The sequence below is a fragment of the Galendromus occidentalis genome, unplaced genomic scaffold (genome assembly GCF_000255335.2).
Source record: "Galendromus occidentalis unplaced genomic scaffold, Mocc_1.1 scf7180000077435, whole genome shotgun sequence".
Lineage (NCBI taxonomy): Eukaryota > Metazoa > Arthropoda > Arachnida > Mesostigmata > Phytoseiidae > Galendromus > Galendromus occidentalis.
Window position 1 is genome coordinate 22,221 of NW_003805423.1, and position 18,619 is coordinate 40,839.

At 51.5% G+C, this 18,619-nt stretch overlaps 2 protein-coding genes across 2 annotated transcripts; one reads left to right on the top strand and one right to left on the bottom strand.

Annotated features, from left to right (window-relative positions):
* Nucleotides 1–2,015: 2,015 nt before the first annotated feature.
* On the top strand, nt 2,016–3,900 carry LOC100905431 (zinc finger protein 14). Its single transcript, XM_029111344.1, is given in 4 exon segments — nt 2,016–2,074; nt 2,202–2,475; nt 2,556–2,714; nt 2,804–3,900. Coding segments are annotated over 3 exon segments (1,356 nt in total). The 5' UTR covers nt 2,016–2,074; nt 2,202–2,242; the 3' UTR covers nt 3,768–3,900.
* Nucleotides 3,901–4,011: 111 nt separating this feature from the next.
* LOC100903030 (U6 small nuclear RNA (adenine-(43)-N(6))-methyltransferase) lies at nt 4,012–6,369 on the bottom strand. The gene is made up of 3 exons (XM_018639361.1): nt 6,323–6,369; nt 4,298–6,045; nt 4,012–4,196 (listed from the first exon to the last, which is right to left on the bottom strand). The coding sequence occupies exon 2, from the start codon at nt 5,915–5,917 to the stop codon at nt 4,301–4,303; it is 1,617 nt and encodes a 538-aa protein (XP_018494877.1). The 5' UTR covers nt 5,918–6,045; nt 6,323–6,369; the 3' UTR covers nt 4,012–4,196; nt 4,298–4,300.
* Nucleotides 6,370–18,619: the final 12,250 nt, after the last annotated feature.

Here is an 18,619-nt window from a genome sequence, read left to right on the forward strand (position 1 = left end):
AGGGNGGGGGGGACCATGGCCCCCTCAGCCCCTCTCCCTGTGCATACGCTATTCTATCTTATAGTGGTCCCGAGAAAATCCCCGGGAAAAGCTTCAGAGCTTCGATGGCGCTCGAGGACAGCCCCTCCGTTCCAATCCCGTGTCCAATCAGATAAGAAACGGTGTGGATCTCGCTTTGCTCTAAGGCAGGGATGTCAAAGTCAAAAGTTCGGCGGGCCACGAAGGAGCACTGGGAGAAGCCGGCGGGCCACATAAAAGATTTTTTCGAGATTATTCTTAATTCACGTTGTTTTAGCTGGAGGGAAACACATATGTATATGCACGATGGGTCACAATCGATCCTCGATTTTTCAGAGTCGACTCGTTCTACTCGCGATTCGAAAATTACAAGGATATTATCCTATGGAATTCCAGAGGCCAGCTCTTTGACGCCCCTGCTCTAAGGCAGTGTTTCCTTAACCGGGTTCCGCGGAACCCTCGGGGTTCCGTGGCGGATTGCGCGGAACCCCAAAGTCTACCTGCGGAACCCCGTCGAAGAAGAAGTTTGGGATCCACTGCTCTAAGGCGTCAGTTTGGATCGGCCTCTGTTTCGTTGACTCGTCACTCATCCCTTCGCTATGATGGAGACCCAAACGCGTTCGAACATATTCTCTGGACTAAGTACCTCATTTATGAGGCACGATTGACAGCATGATGTGGCATGATTCACGTCCGTCCGGCAAGCCTCCGAGAATTCCGAGAGACTTCATGAGCGCGACGATCACGCGCACCTATCGTTCCTCCCCAACAGACCATCGGAGCTGTCAAAAGATGTAGAGAAGAACTGTTGCGACGCTTCCTCAGCTCCCCAGGAGGATTTCCCTTTCCCAGTTTCAGACAAGCAAGCTAAGACGATTCTTGGAGACCTATGAGTTCAGCGAGGATTTATTGAATCTCGAGACCGTCACCATCGGAATCTAAGAAAATTTACAGCTTATCTACGCAACCTCCGTCTATGCCGTGGGATCTCCCAACTTCGCAACCGTCTGTGCTTCCTCTAGAGCTTTTCTAGCTTTGAATTCTTGAGTGCGATTCCAGTCTGCGTAGATCGCAGCAGCCACGACCGTGGGGAAGAGAACGGACGCCTGAAATGATGGAGTTATAAATTATCCAGAGTTATAAATTGCTCGGCAAAGACATGCGACCCTCTGAGGGTTTGACGCGGCAAAAGAGAGCGATCCGAGACATGCTTCGTCCGCCGATCGCAACTCTACGTCGCGCCGGCGAGCCTGATTCAGACTGTCGGAGCGCCGTCAAATGATGTCGCACGTCAATTTTGGAAAGGTAATACATCTGTGCGGCAAGAGTCCGCTCAGTTGAAACAAATTGAAGTACATACTCACAGCGTATCGTCGCATTTGTCTGAGACCGTACGCCAGCTTCGACGATCGAGGCTCTGTCGTCTCCATTGATCCTAGAATTGAGGGTAAGCTATTCATCTCTCGAAACATCGATCGACGCTCGGCCGTCTCTACGCGGGTTGTCAGAGATCCGACTGAAGAGTGCGCATCGTTGTAGACACCAATAGAAAGCCTGACTGCGAGGCAAGCTTCCATTTGTTTCCGAAAGATCGTCGGCTATCCAGCTAGCTCCCCATTCTAAAGTAGCCAGATTGAAGTTCTTCACTCACCCCGAGAATCCATCTTATGGAGCTTGAAGGGAAATCGCTCAATACAGTGATGCGCGGTCTAGGTCAAATCAGCTGTTCTGTCGGACATCGATCCGGAACACAGGAGAAGTCCACGTTCCGCGCTCACCACTATCACGGGGCGACTGGTGGGAGCCCACGGAACGCCGGCTTCTCATTTATCGAATTGCATCCGATTTGGTTCTCGAACGAGCGGCGAAATTTCAGATTCCGTGAAAGGGGTGCTGGTTCTGTGTATCCGGAGCATGAGCGTAACCGTAGTTCTTGCCTGCAGCGAAGCTTCTATGCGAGGAATTGGAGGCAGCGGCTGGTGAAACGTTCGAAACGAGGAACACAAAATCAAAGAGCGACTGGAGCGAAAACTACGGGGCTGGTGGAGGACTCGAGGTAGGACTCGAAATTGTTCTTGTCAAAGTCTTGAGCCAGAGCCAGAATCGTGTGACCGACGGCCGATGAAGAGAATATCCGTCATATCTGGAGCGATGAATTAAATTCATATTTCGATTTCCCTCAGGTGATGCTCAGCCGGCATCGAAAATCCACGGAGGATAAGTGATGGACGTATCGGTGGACACCCACCAGTGCATACGCTGTGGTCAAACCATTGTCGGCATCGAAGCCTATGTTGAACATCGCAAGTTCAACTGTATAGGGAGTTCTTCCCCGGTCCTCGAGAGAGATCCGCTTGAAGCGCCTCTTCTTCCTGATGTCCCGGATCTGCAAGATCTCTTCGTCTCTTTCCTGGACCTTCAGAGGTATTGACAGAGTATCTCTCTGGTGCTCCCCGAGTTTGCACGAACTTTCGATATTTGCTCATTTCAGGAAGGCTTCCACATAACGTGGTTTGTAAAGAGCTCTAATTTCGCAGGAAACCCGCTGAAACTCTAGAGAGTGGCTCCGAAGATGACGACGATCCGCTACGACCCCCAGGCAATCATACGGGTGGCAAATGGAAGCCGGAATGCCGCCCGTCGATCATGCAGGGCATGCAGACCCTGCATCGAGACAGGACGCCCAGTCCGGAAAGGTTTGTGGCTCGTGATCTATTCAATATCGTCATCGATTCGAAGTGAACACCATCCTGAGCGGTGGCTTTCAGATCCTCTCTCATTCCAGGCTGCCCCAGATGCTCGAAAAGATGGGGTGTGCACCTTGCGGGCGGATATTCCGTGACAAATATACGTACCAGCGTCACCTGGAATCATCCTTGCACAGGAAAAGAAGCTTACGTAATGCGCAAATCCTTCGAACACAAGAGAGACCGGTAGTCGAACCGAAACCTCCAGAGAACTTACTCGAAGATCCCCTGAAAGAGACCTTCATGAAGTCACGCAGGAAGAGATGTCCGAAAGTCAAGACGATGCTTCCCCTCGAGCCACTCAAGGTCGTGAAGACATACCGGCTCCGCTGCTCCATATGCTACCGATGGTTTTCAGACGAGAAACTCTTGAAGAAACATACAGCCAAGCACACATCGGCTCAGAGCGACGAGTTTTGCTGCGGGACTTGTCAAGAGCGTTTCACTGAGGGAAGTGCGCTGCGCGAGCATCTCAAAACTCACAGAGAGCATAAAAGATGCTGCGGAAAGATTTTCACCACCGTGAAAGGCTTCCGTGAGCACAAAGAAGCCGTCCATGCTGCTGTGAAGGAGTGGCTCGCGTGCGAAAAATGCTCGAAAGAATTTGGAACTCAACGAGCTCTCAGAGATCATGCCTGTCTATCAAATTCCGCGGAATTCCCCTGCGCCTCCTGCGACTACATCGGAAATAGCAAAAAGAATCTCCAGTTGCACAGTCGGAGTCATAGTCAAGATAAACGTTACAAATGTAATCGTTGCGATTACCATGCTAAGCGGCACAGTCAAGTGTGGCGGCATCAGAAACTTCATGAAGCTCGAAAGCTACAAGAATGTCCATACTGTGATTACACCTGTGCATTGATAGAGAATCTACGAGCGCACATTCTCAGGGGCACCAAACACGCGGGTCTGAAGGTGTACCCTTGTTCTAAGTGCTCGTTTTCCACTAACAGCTCGAGTGAGGCAAAATCACATCAGACTTCTTGTATCATACCTCCATAGGGGTTGGAATCTCCACCCCCTCTCCTTGTGATAAAAAATGTATGACGCAGAATGGGTTCCGTTTGAGCATACGTACTATGGAGAATAAAAGAGATGGTAATAAATGAAGATTGCGGCTGAGATCCGTGCTCCTCTTGAAAACACTGCGCCGTACTATAGATATGTACAACTTGGACCAGTGACAGTCTCCTTTCCGTAGACTCCACTCGTGTAAGGTCCGGGGATCAAGGAAGATTCCATGGCATTGGAATTGTTCAAAACCTCACTTATTTACTCCACAGCATGTCGGTACTTCGCAAAATTACATTCCGTACAAGAACATTGTGATTACAAACTCAACTCGAGGGATCAGTCTTCGGCGGCCGTATCTCTCATCCTCACCGCCCACACTCTCGCTTTCTCATGATTCGCTTCTCGCTTCGATAAGCGCTGAAAGTCGAATAAACCCGGATTAGATTTTTTGACGAGCAGACGGTTCACAGAATACGACGTGAGTGGGAATCAACGAGGCTCACAGAGACTCTACGTACGAATCACACAAGCATTTTCATCGTTAGAGCGAGGTCTTTGGGCTGGGAGCACAGATTGTTCTTGAGATACTGTTGCAGTTGACAAAGTGAGTCTCGACTGGCCGAAGGATCTCGATTTTGGAGCTGGATGATCAGACCTGACGAGGATCGTCGGACCCTGAGGTCACAATCCAAGAACCTCGCGACCGGTTCGGGCCGGTGAAAAACACGTTTATTGCTCACGGTTTTCACTGAGTCGGATGGCGTTTGTTCGGCGGATCTGCAATCCATCGGGGAGTCCACATCAGATTCCTCAGAGGACGATCTCGATCGCTTACTCCCCTGTGCTTGGGAACTAGATCCGCATTCCATTTCTTCCTTGGATTCCCGGCGGTCGATCGCGAGGCCCGAAAATTTGGCGGCTTCGTCAATGAGCTGCTGTGGTGCGGCCGGAACCACAGTCTCGACAGGCTTTTTTCGGTCTCGTTCTCGTCGTCTCCTGCGTTGTCCTGTCAGAGTGTTGTGCTGGGCTAGGACTCGCAGGTGACAATTGTTTTTACCCTCTGTGACAGTGCTGAACATTATCTGTACATTGAGCAGCAGTTCCTTGACCCTCGTGCACACCGTTTCGGTGGAGTACTTCACGCCTGGGACGAAGCTCGGGACCTGGTATACCAGCGGTGGCTTCGGCACGACGTGTTTCATTTGCGGGACCGACTCGAGATCTACGCCGTCATCGTGCGTCCAGGCAATCCCCCATCGCATGGTCTTCCCTTGACAGAATTCAGTGGTGGTGAATCGTATTTTCTCATCTCTGAAGAAGCGGGACAGTTCTTTGAGATCTTTCTTCTTTCCCAACATGGCGGACGCGACCCGGATTCTGTCCTTGTGTATGAGACTCTGTTCGACGACTCTGCGGACAAACTCGAGCTCGCCACCAGGCGTAACCTTCTCGTGTTCTTCGCCCATACAATCGCCGTTCGGGTCGGCTCGGCCCTGATCCTCGGCTTTGAGAGCGGCGTTCGCCTCCCATGAATCCTTGTAGAATGGCGGATTGCAGAGAAGTATATCGAAATTTTGATCAGTGCTTTGCAGAAACTCTTGGAAAACGATTCCCCCTTCTGATGTTTTCACAACTTTTATGTAATCGCCCAACCCGTTGCGGGTCACATTCTGGGCTGCAACTTCGAACGCTAGAGGATTAGCTTCCACGCCCAAAAACCGCCACGAGCATTGTTTCACTCCCAAGAAGGGCAGTATACAGCTGGATCCAGTGCCGAAATCGACAGCGACAACGGATTCGGACTTGCCGAGGGCGAAGTTCACGATATCCTCGCACCACAGTAGATAATTCAATCGCTGGGGTACAGCTGGAGCCAAGTAGCCTCGAGGTATTTCCACGTCGAGATCGAAGTCGCTTTTCAAAAGGCAGCGACTCAGTACGCGCGTAGCTTCGGGGTTTGTGAAGTCTAGCGTTATTTCTCCGTTGAGATTGACCACGGATATTTCTCTAAATTCGGGATATTCCAGGGCCAGTTTCGAGAACTCCGGTTTGTTCCGAAAGTAGATATTTCGATGGTGCATGAAATCGTTGAAATTTATCTGCACCGGCCTCTTCTTCTTGGAATTCGGACTGGACATTTCTGTGCTCGGCCTCCGGTAGAATAATCAATCACACACTGTTCCTATTCACTTGCCTCCGCTTTGAGACAACGGGTCATCGTATGGTACTCTGTGTTGCAAGCGCCGAAGATTCTCTTGAATGGATTCTGCAATGGAGGAGGAATCATATCAAGACAGATAATAAACAACCTAAACCGGTTGGGTAATGCTCGTCATTGATCACGGATTCCGGGCACGCGTTGTCGTCCAACGCAGTGAACCGAATGCGATCTCAGAATCTTCCGGTGCCTGAGCCCAAGATCCGGATGAAATCTGGAAGGCTCGTGCTCCCGGGCCTGAGATGTCATACTCGGCGTTTCGAGGGCTCGGTGTTTTCGACGAAGAGCCTTCCTAATCGAACCCATTCGATCGCGGCGAACCAACCTCTGCCCTGCAGGCTATGAGTTTCTCTATTACTTCATTGCAGTCAGCTGTGTGTAGATGCGTGCTGAGGTCCGGGTGCATGATCTGATCCAAAGGGAACAATCCTTTCAGAAGGTATCGAGCGTGAAAGAGGATGTTCGAAACTAAACCATCGCTGTCGAACACTCTGACGGTGTGGAGAAGACCCAGAAACCGAAACCACTCGGTCAATAACATTATCCGCGGGACTCTTGAAACGCGCGCGCACAGAGAGTGCTGCGCGAAACCTCTACGCTGAACGAAAGACGTGTATCCTGAGACATGGCACTACCCTCAAGCGATTATTTACCTCGCCATTCTCCAACTCGTCGATAGAGCCCGAAGTGCAAGCCCGCTGAGATCATGGCCAGCTCCACGGGGCCATGGGTTGGCGCGAGAACCGCGATCCGAAGGTCCCTGCCCTCGTTTTAGCCGTGGGGCGTGGGGGTATCCAGAGCCTTGGACACGATATACTCTCGGGGTCCAGTTTGATTCTCTGCCGTGGGTCTCTCGTTTATCGTCGCCTCGCCCATGCTCTCCTTCGAGGCTTCCCGACCGTTGATCACTGATCATGATCATGTGACCAAGACAGATCAAGTCTTAAGTCTTGATTCTAGACTTTGAGACAAAAAACTAGCTGAATGGAATATCGCCACTTCCGAACTTCGATTTGGCATCCGAAAACGGAACGGAACGAGAGTAAACCGCTGGCCGATGGCCGTTTCCAATCGTATATTCTGCTGTTAGACAGCGGAATAATTCCTCCCGCCCTTCGAAGCGGGGTGACTTCACGATTCACGGAAAGTGAATTTTCGTATTCTCTTTGGAACATATCAACGATTCGCCGGTCACGAGCCCAGCTTGTACCTCCATTCCTTACGCGGGGAGAATATATTCTCTCACTCTGAGCTGCGCGAGCAGGTGCTGACTCACGATTCGATCGGTTTTCGCCCGAGTGAGTGAATCGTGAGCCTCGGCTTGTCATGGAAACGGATCAGCGAGAACCTTCGATGAAACAAAGTTGGCAAGTTGATCATTCCTCCGGAATCCTTTTTCTCATTTCTCAACTTTGAGTCCTCGTGTGGACGCGGATCCCGGAGCCAGTCGGCACCGCTGACGTCGATCGGGTCGATCAAGCATACAAGCCAATTCGAAGTCGGGTTGACGACCACTGTATCCTGATCGGGGCAAGCTCACAAGCGGTGTCTGATTCCACTCTCCGATTCGGGTCTTTTCTAGAATCGCCTCCGTCGAAATGGAAATGAGGGAGCGCCCGCAAGTTTCATTTCCATGAATCGGGCTGTGGATTGAAATCAAGGCGACACTGAGGCTCAGATTCAACCTTCTCTTGGAAGACCATCAGGCAGCTCTATGGGGCGAAGTTCGAGTCCACGATCGGGAAGTTCGAGGCCGCGCAGATCTTCCCATTGGGGTAGGAGGTGGAGGGCGCGCTGACCAGGCGACGATAAGGTCGGTAGCGCTCGGGGTCTGGCCGATCTTCCGAATCTGAGGCAGGAGCGCTACTCCGGGAGGAGGGGATCAGCCGGAGTGGTGAACGGGCAACCAGAGGAGAATGTCAGGACCTTGGAAAGCATTCATCTCGATCTTCAATACCCTACATGTCAGACTCATAACGCTCCACTCTACAGGCTGGTATATATAGTATACTCTTATGAAGACGATCACTTGGAAGACGCGGGAGGCGCGGGACCTTCCACGACCGGGACATTGTGATTACGGTTCTCGGGCGCGCTGCTTGCTAAGGATAGGATGATGATGGATCGCATATTGTTTTTCCGCGTCTTCCTGATGCCTTCGATCCAGAAGATGATGCATGTACTGATATTAACTAGTTTTCACGCGTCGTCCCCTTGGCGGCAGAGTCCTCTGCATATCTCCCTACGGCCTAGATGCTCGGATGGAATTCTAATCAGGTTTATCGGGAATCGATCGGATCTTGAACTCTTGGGCTTTCCCAAGGCTTGACTCGGAGAAATTTCTTGAGGGGAGTCCCAAAGCTTAATCATCATGAATGAGCATAGCCTCGGAACGGTCGACGTCCCCTCATCGTCGGCAGCCATTTCGGATTCGATCCACTCCGACGCCGACGCATCGTCGGGGAATCACGAATGTGGAGTTTCGAAAACGATTCCAAAAGTCAATCGCCATACCATTCTCGAAGGACGCTTCCTCAGAGTGGATAATCGAATAATCTGAGTTCATCTGCTTGTCTACAATGAAATGAATTATTATAATCCTAAAAGCGAGAGGAAGTTCCCCAGATGAATTTTGACGTTGAGCGCGGCTTCAAATTAGTAATTCTCCTTATAACATTTATGCGTGAATCCCGAAAGCTGGCTCAGTGATTGCTGTAGTTCATGATCTGTTTTCGAGTCTTCCGCCTACTTTCAGTCAATATTCCGGGAGAGATTTTGTTTTTTGGGCACAAGTTTTCCAGAAGGTCTCGGGAAGAAGTTGTCGGCAGGGAATATCGGCTGTCGTTGAGCTGAAAGGGGCATCCGATTGAACGTCAACTTGACGTTGTTCTGGGGGCATTGAGCTTCCCTCGCAAGAATTCTATGAGTTGAGCTCGAACGGGGAAGTCAGCGCGCAATTACACCGCCTGATGGGGTTCCCGTTCTAATGATTTATAGAAGACGCCCTGACAGCTGATGACCGAACGTCTTCCCCTCGATGAAGATCCTGCTCAGGGTCTTCGACAGGTCTCGGCCGTCCGAAAGCCGGGAGGGAAATCAGCCTGTGAATCATATGGGTACGGGATGGATGCGTAGAGATGAACGCGGACTGGTACACCGCATCCGGAGATATTTGATAAAATCCTTCCAGAAGTTTTAGTCGATGGGTGAGCGGCGACGCGCTGTAGCATCGCGACCCAGCTAGAGAGTCACTCAATCGTGGAGAGATCTCATCCCGAATGCTTCAGCCGACAATCTTGGCCGGCAGAGCAACCAGACTAGCAGCGACAGCTGTAACCCACTTAACACGGGGGACTGACGTCTGAGAGTTTTCGGATTCTCGTCTGGCTGCAGAACCGAGCGGATCTTTGCGCTATCCGCAAGTACGACATCATGCTCGAATCAAGTGGAAAAATATAAACATACACTTGCTCATAGGTTCCTCTCTCGTTTTCCCGAAGGGATCAACGCAAAGCGAGCATTGTGAAGAAACACTTCTCGAGCATCTGCCGTTCTGACCCGAACATCAACTCTCAGATCAAATCCTGCCGTTTTCTCGAATTCCGATACCGCAGATATCTTATCTCCTCCGGAATGATTTTTTCTCAGAAAACTTCTAAGATTCGGTAGTTTCACAGGTCGGAAGACCATTGACGAGCTTCCCCGCCATTCTCTCCCAAAGTCGAACCGCTCGACTTCCCCCTGTAACCGTCCCAAATGTGCATCCGAGTGATTCATCCACCATGTGTATAAATATGATATATGGTGATTCGGCTCCATCGGGCCCTCTCTTTCCCGGACTCACCAGATATTATCACGCGGACCCGATTCTCAGAAGAAAATGGAGTCCTTGAGCAGTCAGGAACTATTGGTGCTCGATCGAGAACACCAGACAAGCGACCCACTTCTTGAAACAAAAGTGAATACACGCTCCGAATACTTCGCTCCTCCATGGCCCGAATCCCGTCCCCCTGTATTCTTTGAAAGCAATGATTGGGGCTGTTCGTCGATCTCGGAGAAGACGACAACTTCGAGAGAATTCCTTCGACAAGACCTCCCGCTGGAAGTCTTGAGCGGCGGCCGCGATAAATTGACTCAAATGTCGTCAGATTAGTCCAGAGAACTCCCTCTGTCTCAACAACACCAGCGCGCGACGTGTTGCTGGAATCGCCGGATTGAATCAATCCCTCACGCGACTCTCTCCGTGGAATCGGAATCTGCACCCAGACGCATTCGATGAGGTCATCTCCGCTATCCGAACGAGGATAATCGACGAGAGTTGATTTCCTCGGACGATTCCTTCTCAGAGATCAACTCCGAAACTCGGAATCGTCTCTCGGGTCGGATCGAGTGGGTGGGACGGTCCGGATCTGTCGGGAGAATGATTGGGTCTCCTTAAGATTGGAAACTAAAGGGATCGAGTTGTGCTTCCCTGTTACGGGGATCCCGAGCATCTGCATAATGAATATATTCACCGATCGTGATTCACTGCAGACATCGACGGTCGGATTATCATGACGTCCTTACAGCAGGACACGATGAGCGATTCGGGTGAACGTCGGAAGCACCCCATTGCGGATTGAATAGGGACAATAATCTCGCCCGATGAGAGCCGACGGAGTCCCGGATTCCAAGATTCCTGCCAGACTGGGAATCTCCGGGTGGGGGGGAATAGCTTCGGGTAGGATCGATCGCCGTCTCTACGTAGATGCATTCGCGAGGAACGTGGCGTTAGCCGAGGACTAAAGTCATACGCGTTCTATTTCCCGTAGTCAACGATATGGTTCATGACTTGAGAGGGGTCGAGACCACGATTTCTACAGCTTTCCGCGCGTTACGTCCGTGTGATCAGAGTCCGAGGAACGCTGAGAGCCCCCATGAACTTCCGAGAGGTGTCAATTGGAAATAGCAGCCTGATGACGCCCACGACCGGGACAACGTTCGTCGACGACATCGACGGCCGGCGGGACGACCTTGTAAGGCCGAAGACGCATCTCCATCCTCTTCGATGTTTCGAGGGCAGCCTCTAGATGGCGCTAGTGGTTTGCCGGTTGGCAGTGACGGAAGGAAAGGGGCTCTGGGCGCCAAGTTCTCTCTTCTCAGCATCTCGCACAACATTACGGCAACTGCGGCGGAGCGACAGCGGTTGTTCCGAACGACGAGAAACCTGCAGTGAGTCTGCCAACCAGCTCGACTGGCTACCTACCTGTCCATAGGACAGACTGACAGTGTTACAAGTCAAGTTCAATCAGCCTGGACGACGACTAAGTGAGCGGCCGACCAAAAACCCGACACTAGCTAGCCCACCAGCCCGCCGAAGTTGGGTCGATTGTTCGACAAGCTGCCTTATTTACCAGCCAGCACCGTAACGCGGAATTCCCCGGTGCAGTTTCCGTGCGGGACGAACTCAGATTCATTTCCCGGTTAGAGGAACGCGTGCAAAGTGTGCAGAGCGGAATAAAACCGTCGGATTTGAACTGTTGTTGTCGTTGTTGCGGTGTTCCCCCTTCCAGCCCCCACCACGGACTAATCTAGAGTGTAGTGAGTTAGCTGCTGTGTTGTTATAGTCTCCACCTGCATTTCCACGCTGCAAGCGTTCGCTGTACGTTTTCGAACGGCACATTGTCAGAGATAACCTCCTCAGCGATTTTTTGGATTAGAGTGATTCCGACCGTGCTGTCAACTTGTTTGGTGACGTTGGAGACAACAGTGATTGAGTGAGTGAGCGAGCAATCGAGGAAGCAAGTGATAAGGATCATCGATCCCATCGGTTCATCTCTAGCGTCGTAGTCATCGTTGTCGTCGTCATTGAAGAGTCAACGACAACAGCAGCAGCAGCAGAAGCAGCACTAGTAGTCGAGATCAGCTGTAGCGAAATCCGCATCAGCAGCTATAGCAGCAGCAGCGGCGGGAAGGACATAACACGTTGGAGGGGAGCGGGTGGTTGATGAAGTCAGCAATCGACCAGCGGAGGCCACCACTGGGAACAGCCGAGCCCATAGCCATGCACTGATCCCATTTGGAATAGGCGCCCGCGTTTAGTTGACGTTTTGTTCTTGGTTTTCCCACCCATCGTTTGCACGGCGCCTATCGAACCTCTATTCATCACCACTCGATTGTCAGAAGTTGGCTTCACTCTGAGCAACGGAATCAAGCGAAAACAACGACACCGAGTGCAAAGAAAAGAAATAAAATCATCTCAAAGCGAGCAGCGGCTCCCGAGCAAGCAACTCATACACAATCAAGTGATCATCGATTCGTTCGTTCATTCGTTCATCAAGCAATTCTCCATCGGTCAGAAGCACTCCGGTTCGAGTTTCGGCGAATTCTCGACCGAGCGAGCGAGCGAGCGACTGTCTAACTGACTGTCTGACTGGCTGGCGGATTCCCTCGTGCTTGTCATACGCGAAGGCTCCCTGTCGTTGGGAACGGAGTATATTCGCCCGGAGCCACCTGTCTCAGCTGTCTCCGAAGTCATCGTCAACTACTTCAATTTTCGGAGGGCGAGCGGGCGAAAATTTCAGCGCTTGATATCGGCGACGGTAGAATCGAAGTTCAATCTACGCGATAAATCTTCCGGCACTCGGAGAGACGCCCTCTCTCTCTGCCGTATAGTCTCATCTCATGCGATTGTTGTTATTTCCATCTCCATCATCATCCATATTGGTTGGTCGAACGGACTGATCGCGGAGGCTCTCTGCATCGTTGTCAGTTCCCTTGCGAGCGTGGGCCGATATCGCGCGATAGAACGTCGCCGAAAACGATTATCCACCGAAAACCCACCGAATAGCTCACTGATTGTACACGAGCTCTCTCGCAAGAACTGCTGGAAATTGTGACTTCCTGAGTTCGAGCTGCTGCTGGTCGTCGTGCACTGTCGCACCGACTGAAGTGTCGTTGGAAGGGGCAAGAAAATACAGAAGACCACATCTGCGGAAGAAAAGTTTCGTCCCTGTGCAACTCTTCACCACGGCTGCATAAGTGACTGATCAAAGTCGGCAGAAAGAGTGTTTTGTTTCCGTGCCCAGGAAACCGAGCGGAATCTTCACGTTCACAACTTAGTTGAATAGTCGGAATTTGCCGAGCATCACGCATTCGTGTTTGACAAGTGAATTTCAAGTGTGACTCGTTGACTACTTCTGGATACGCAATTACACCGTCTAGCAGCACTGCCATGCATCATACTGCCAACACCAGGAGTGCACGGGTCCTCCTCGGAGTCATCGTAACAGGTGAGTCTCCACGTGTACCGGATGTGGGCGCATAAGCGGATGGCTGAAAATCCTCTGTGATGATGGTGGTACGAGAGAAAATCCGCTCGCACCCGCGTGTTTTCCGGAATTCCGCTCTTCCGACGCCGGGCATGTGTCCGTCGCGCCCAAGGCCACGCGTATCTCGTTCGGATGTTTCTGTTCAGCTTCGGTGTGAGAATGACTGGGCTCAGTGCCCTCGGAACTTCAATGATGGATGCGAATCCCGAAGCAGAAACACATTTCGAGTATCGACGAGTACCCACTCGATTCTCGCCCGACACATGTTGGCTACACACACGGACAGCCTTGCCATGCGGGATGCGACCCGAACAAACCATGTGCGCTTGCTCTGCTTGTCCCTTTATGTAGTGGCGGCGGCGGCGGCTTTAACGTGTGAGAGTACGACCGGCTGAGAGGCTTCTCTCAGAGCCAATGGAAGTTTGATTCAAAGGAAACCAGAGATTCTTTCCGGTGGAAACCGGTGGGGCCCAATCATTAGCGGAAGCCGCCCAGCTGATTCTAGAGTCGAGATCTTCTGTGAATTTCGTGTTTCGGAATATTCCCACCGGGACTTGAATCACGGACTCGAAGTGAGCGTCCATGAAATTCCAGTATTGAGTTTTCTTCAAGATGCTCATCTTGATTTTTTTGACGTCGATCCCTTGTCTCCGATCTCGGACCCTTTCACGAACAGTCGCCCGCTTGATGCATCAGAAGTTCGCTTTCTCGAACGAATCGATAAGGAGAATCGTTTCGGAAGAAAGTCCATCAGAGTTAAGCCTTACGATGAGGCGATTCTCTGGAGCTGGAATTCCCTCACGGCAGAATCGTGGGGGACTGAAAAATAGAAATAAATGATAAGAAAACGAGAGCGATATTGCGAACGAGAGTCCTATTACAGGATGAACTCTCGGCAGTGATAAGTGGACGGGCGTAGATTCCGAATGACAAGTCGTTTCTTGGAACAGCGTACAGAACGATAGCTTCGAGGGATTGGAGTGTGCCCTTGCTTTCCTTCTCGCAGAGCAACGCGGGAAATTCCGGAAATTCTTGTTGGATGCCGAGTGAAGTTTACTGTGAGGACAGTCGTGGTGTTTCACATCAGACGAGCGCGGTGCCTGAAACTGTCGCAATCCGATACCCCGGCAGGGAAAGCAGACAGCGAATGGTAGCAGGAGCGGCGGCCGAGACTTCGGCGTCGTCGTCATCAGCGTACATCGTATTTTCGGTCGGGTTCGCCCCAGACAGCGCATCATCGATGGGTGTTGAAAACGTCGTCTGCAGCGGCCATAGTTATTCTGGAACGGCAAGCCCCGAGCTTTATTATATCTTGACAAAGGAGAAAATCTTCCTCGCGTATCCGATTACCTACTCTTCTAATAAGGCGGTCGGTGGGCGCGCTGACAAGCGCAAAAATTAGCGCAGGGAGTAAACAACGGGGAACGAAGAAGCCAGGGCATTCATCTCTCCCCGAGTCGGTCCGGCCGGCCAGGGATGAAGATAGGCTGACAGAAACAGCTGATATCGATCTGCTGATTGGAATCGATTCGATATAGACAAGCGGGAGTTGTCAGACTCGCTCTTTGCTTGCTCCGCGGACCTTGATCCGCGGGAAGGAGACCGCGGACTCGAGCCCCGCTCCCGTCGGACGTCAGAAAATACAAACCAGCGAACCTGACGACCTAGAGCGACAGCGAACTACGCGCAATTTGTGTACATAATATGTGTTGCACTCCGTTGTTAGACTCTCGTCACCACATGGTTTGATCGTCGTCTCTCGTGACTGACGGTCGGTCGGTCGACAGTCGGACGGACGGATCGGCCGTCCGTTCGTCCATTCAGCCCGAGCGAACCATACGCCCCGCCTAGGGCTTCATAGTGGACCTAGATAGGACAAGCGGTCGAGGTTCTATCGAACGAGGGTCGGTCTGTCTGTCTAGGCGTCCGTCCGCTCGTCGAATAGTTGTGGAACGGCCACCGAAAGTCCAATTTGACGATTGTCTCGGATTGTCACCTGATCACTTCGAATTCAAATTGTGCACGTACGTACTTGATGCATATCGGACAGCCCTGCGCGGTGTGTCCGCTGTCGAGTGGGTGAGTCGCGTAATAGACCGACCGTCAGCCGTAGCGAGGAGCTATCTGGGGAAAATGAGGAAGCTCAACATCGACCGTCACTGAAAAGACGAGCCGATACGGCTCCGAGAACAAGCCCAGACAAGGCTAGTTGATGAACAGAGTCGACGATGAATTCATGAATTCACGTCGAGAGAAAAGCAGGATCAAGGTTTTCGGCATTGTCATTCGAATTATAATCAACGAACGTCTCCCATCAATCTTGACGAATCGGAATGACAATTTCGGACAATGCTATGAAACAATCCGTCAACGTGCTCGACGGTCGCTTTCGGTCGTCACTACCGAAGTAGCACAACGCTAACCGAAGCAAGGTCGAATTGTTTGTGCTGCTGCTGCTTCTTAGACGTGCCGGATAACTCAATGTGGACAATGTGGTCTGCTGCCGGAGCATATTTGATTAGGCTTGGCGGTTAATGGCCAAGCGGGCGCTCCACCTGTCACCAAAACGGCACGGTGAAGGGGGAGGACCTGAGGGAAAAAATCTAGTGGATCGTGTCAATGAGGCTCAAGAACCGTGTAATCATTATGGGAACGAACTCGAGGAATGAGGAGCTGGGAGTTGAGCGAGCCGCGGAAAATAAAACCGCCAATGTGGCGAGTCTAATGTATTTCGTCACGTCCTGATTCATTGAGGCTGAAAAATCGGTCATTTCGATTATTCTAATCGTTCTTTTCGAACGGCCTCGTTCCTCATCCAAGCATGCCTGTAATACATCAGACAGTAGATGGAATCCGATAAGGAAAATCATGTTCACGCCGACTTATGAAGCGAAACTTCCCAAGAGCGAATCGAACACCTTCAAAGAGTCTCCATCGACAAGTCTTCTCGGACGATGAGAGAATCCCTCGTGTTGCCTCGGAAATAAACCGAGCCGCAGAAGAGCTGAGTTTCGCCCAGATCGGAGTCCCGACGCTATAATTCTCATTCAAATGGAGATTTTGCGAGTGGGTCGGATCATCCACGTCTCATTGGGACTCTTCGCGACCTACATTATGAATTCTGATTCGAAGCTTCCGAACTATCGGAACGTCGACTCATCACACCACGAACGACCGACGCCGAGCCGAGGCTCATTCGGGTCCGGAATTCCTCGCTGGGCTGTATTGCGCACCCTCAGCAGTTTCACAGTGCAAATTAGAAAAACAACGAGTTGTGGTACGGAAACGGGGAAAAGACCCGATACATATGTACTTCCATGATTCTTCTGTGGAGAGCTCCCCGACTCCCGTGAGATGCAGAATGCGTACGTGTTCGTTGTCCGGATGACCACGTGACGATTTTCGATTGACGGGGCGATCAACATAGCGTCAGTTGGAAAATAAACTCCATCTTTCGAGAGGGAGAAGGTGGTCTATGCCGAAAAACAGAGAGAGGGAGAGAGAGCTCCCGTAGACAGAGAGAACCATCATATCCCCTCCTCGTTGGTGGTCACCGGCTCTACCTACGAGTGCGACGTAGCTCGAATCCCGCACTGCGGCTAAAGCGCACGAGTGTTCAACCCGGCGCGGTTTATTCTGGTGCCCAACCTGGAACAGTTCACTGTGCTGCGCCTGTTTCCTCCATCTTTCGCCAAACGAACGAACGAATGAATGAAGGAGCGAACGAGCGAATCAAAGGATGAATGAGAGGAAGAGATTAGAAAAGATATATCCGTAGAGGGTAATGACGGTGGCGACGACGATGAATAACAACAACAACAGCGGAGAGAAGGAGAGGAATCTTCATGCGGCGTAGATGGCATCGCTGTAGCGGTCGCCGTTGTCCACGAGCTCCTTCCTCCACTCGTCCTTTCTCCTCTCGGTTCGTGTCGAAGGCGACCACGTGACATCAGCAGAAGCTCCCGTTGAGCGTCCCTCCACCGCTTCTGCATAGGAGCAGCGGAGGCAACGCCGAGGGCAAAGGCGACTGCAGAACTGTTTATGCTAATTTACGCGCGGCTTGAACAGAAGAGGGGGAAGGAAAAAAAAGTATTATTTGACAGACTCAATTTGAGCTCCTGCCTTCAAACAAGAGTGACAGCGACTACCATTGTGCGAGAAGAAACAAATGTCCTCACATTCACGCCGGAGAAAATTTTCTGGTGTCATCGTTATTGCTTGCACGGCTGTTGCCGTCCCCGGAGTGCGACCAGCGAGTTGAAGCTGAGACTTCACGTCTTGCGTTTCATGAACGGGGATACATGCAGCGAGAAGTTCTATTCCAGATCCAATCCAATCGTCGAGAAAAAGAGGCCACGAAATCTGCCTACCTTTTCATTTCCCGGACGGAAATCGACGGAATAAGATTTATTTCGTGACCTTGATCGATCGAGAGTCGAGAGGTCGGAATCGGATAGTCTTGTCAGGAAGGAAGAATTTTCTCCGGCACCGATACAGCCGGCATGACTCATGCTGGACACCCTCGTGAACTGATTGACGTTTCCACCCTGTGTTGTGGACGAAATACTTGGAACAGATCCAAGCGAGATTATTATCGATCCACGATGGAAGAGGCTTTCACGAAAACTCAAATTGAATCATATCACGGGCTGAGAACGATTCCCAGCGATTTTCGGGACGCTCCGAGAGATTTCCCACGGATGGTGAGACGATTACGCAAAAGCATTCACTGACCGATCAAGGCTCCTGCTTGGCCTTCAAAATTGTTCCTACAATGACAGACTGCTTCTTTGAGGGTGGATAAGCGACGGAGCGTTGAAGTGCCCGCCGCGTAGGTGTGAGTGTGACGAGGGGAAATGAAGGCGAAAGGCTGACGGGGTGGGTCGCTCGCTTGCTAGCTTGGAAACGAGTCGCTGCTAAACTGAGTGAATTCAAAGCAACTACCGCTTTACGCCAATTGGACACTGTTCACGCCTGCGGCAACCTGTGTCGAAAGCGAGAGGGGAGGAATCGAGGTTATCGGGTTGCCGCCTCCGATGCCGCAACAACTAACTAAGTGCTCAATGAGACGACGAGATGAGGACCCGATGGAAGCCGGCGCACCGCCGTGCCCTGCTTCATGAATGGAGACACCAGAAGATACAACGAAATGGCGTTATTACAGACGCGGTACGAATGAAAGGGACAGACTCGGTACGGAGGACCCTCTAGGTGCGTCGACCTCAGTTGTCGTCGTCGAGCCGATTGAAATGCCAATCGTTAGACCGACCGACCGACCGACCAGCGGTTTGACCGACCGACCAACCAAGCGA

Excerpts from the sequence above, each read along its gene's own strand:
- LOC100903030 (XM_018639361.1), bottom strand. The coding sequence starts at position 5,917 with ATGTCCAGTCCGAATTCCAAGAAGAAGAGGCCGGTGCAGATAAATTTC.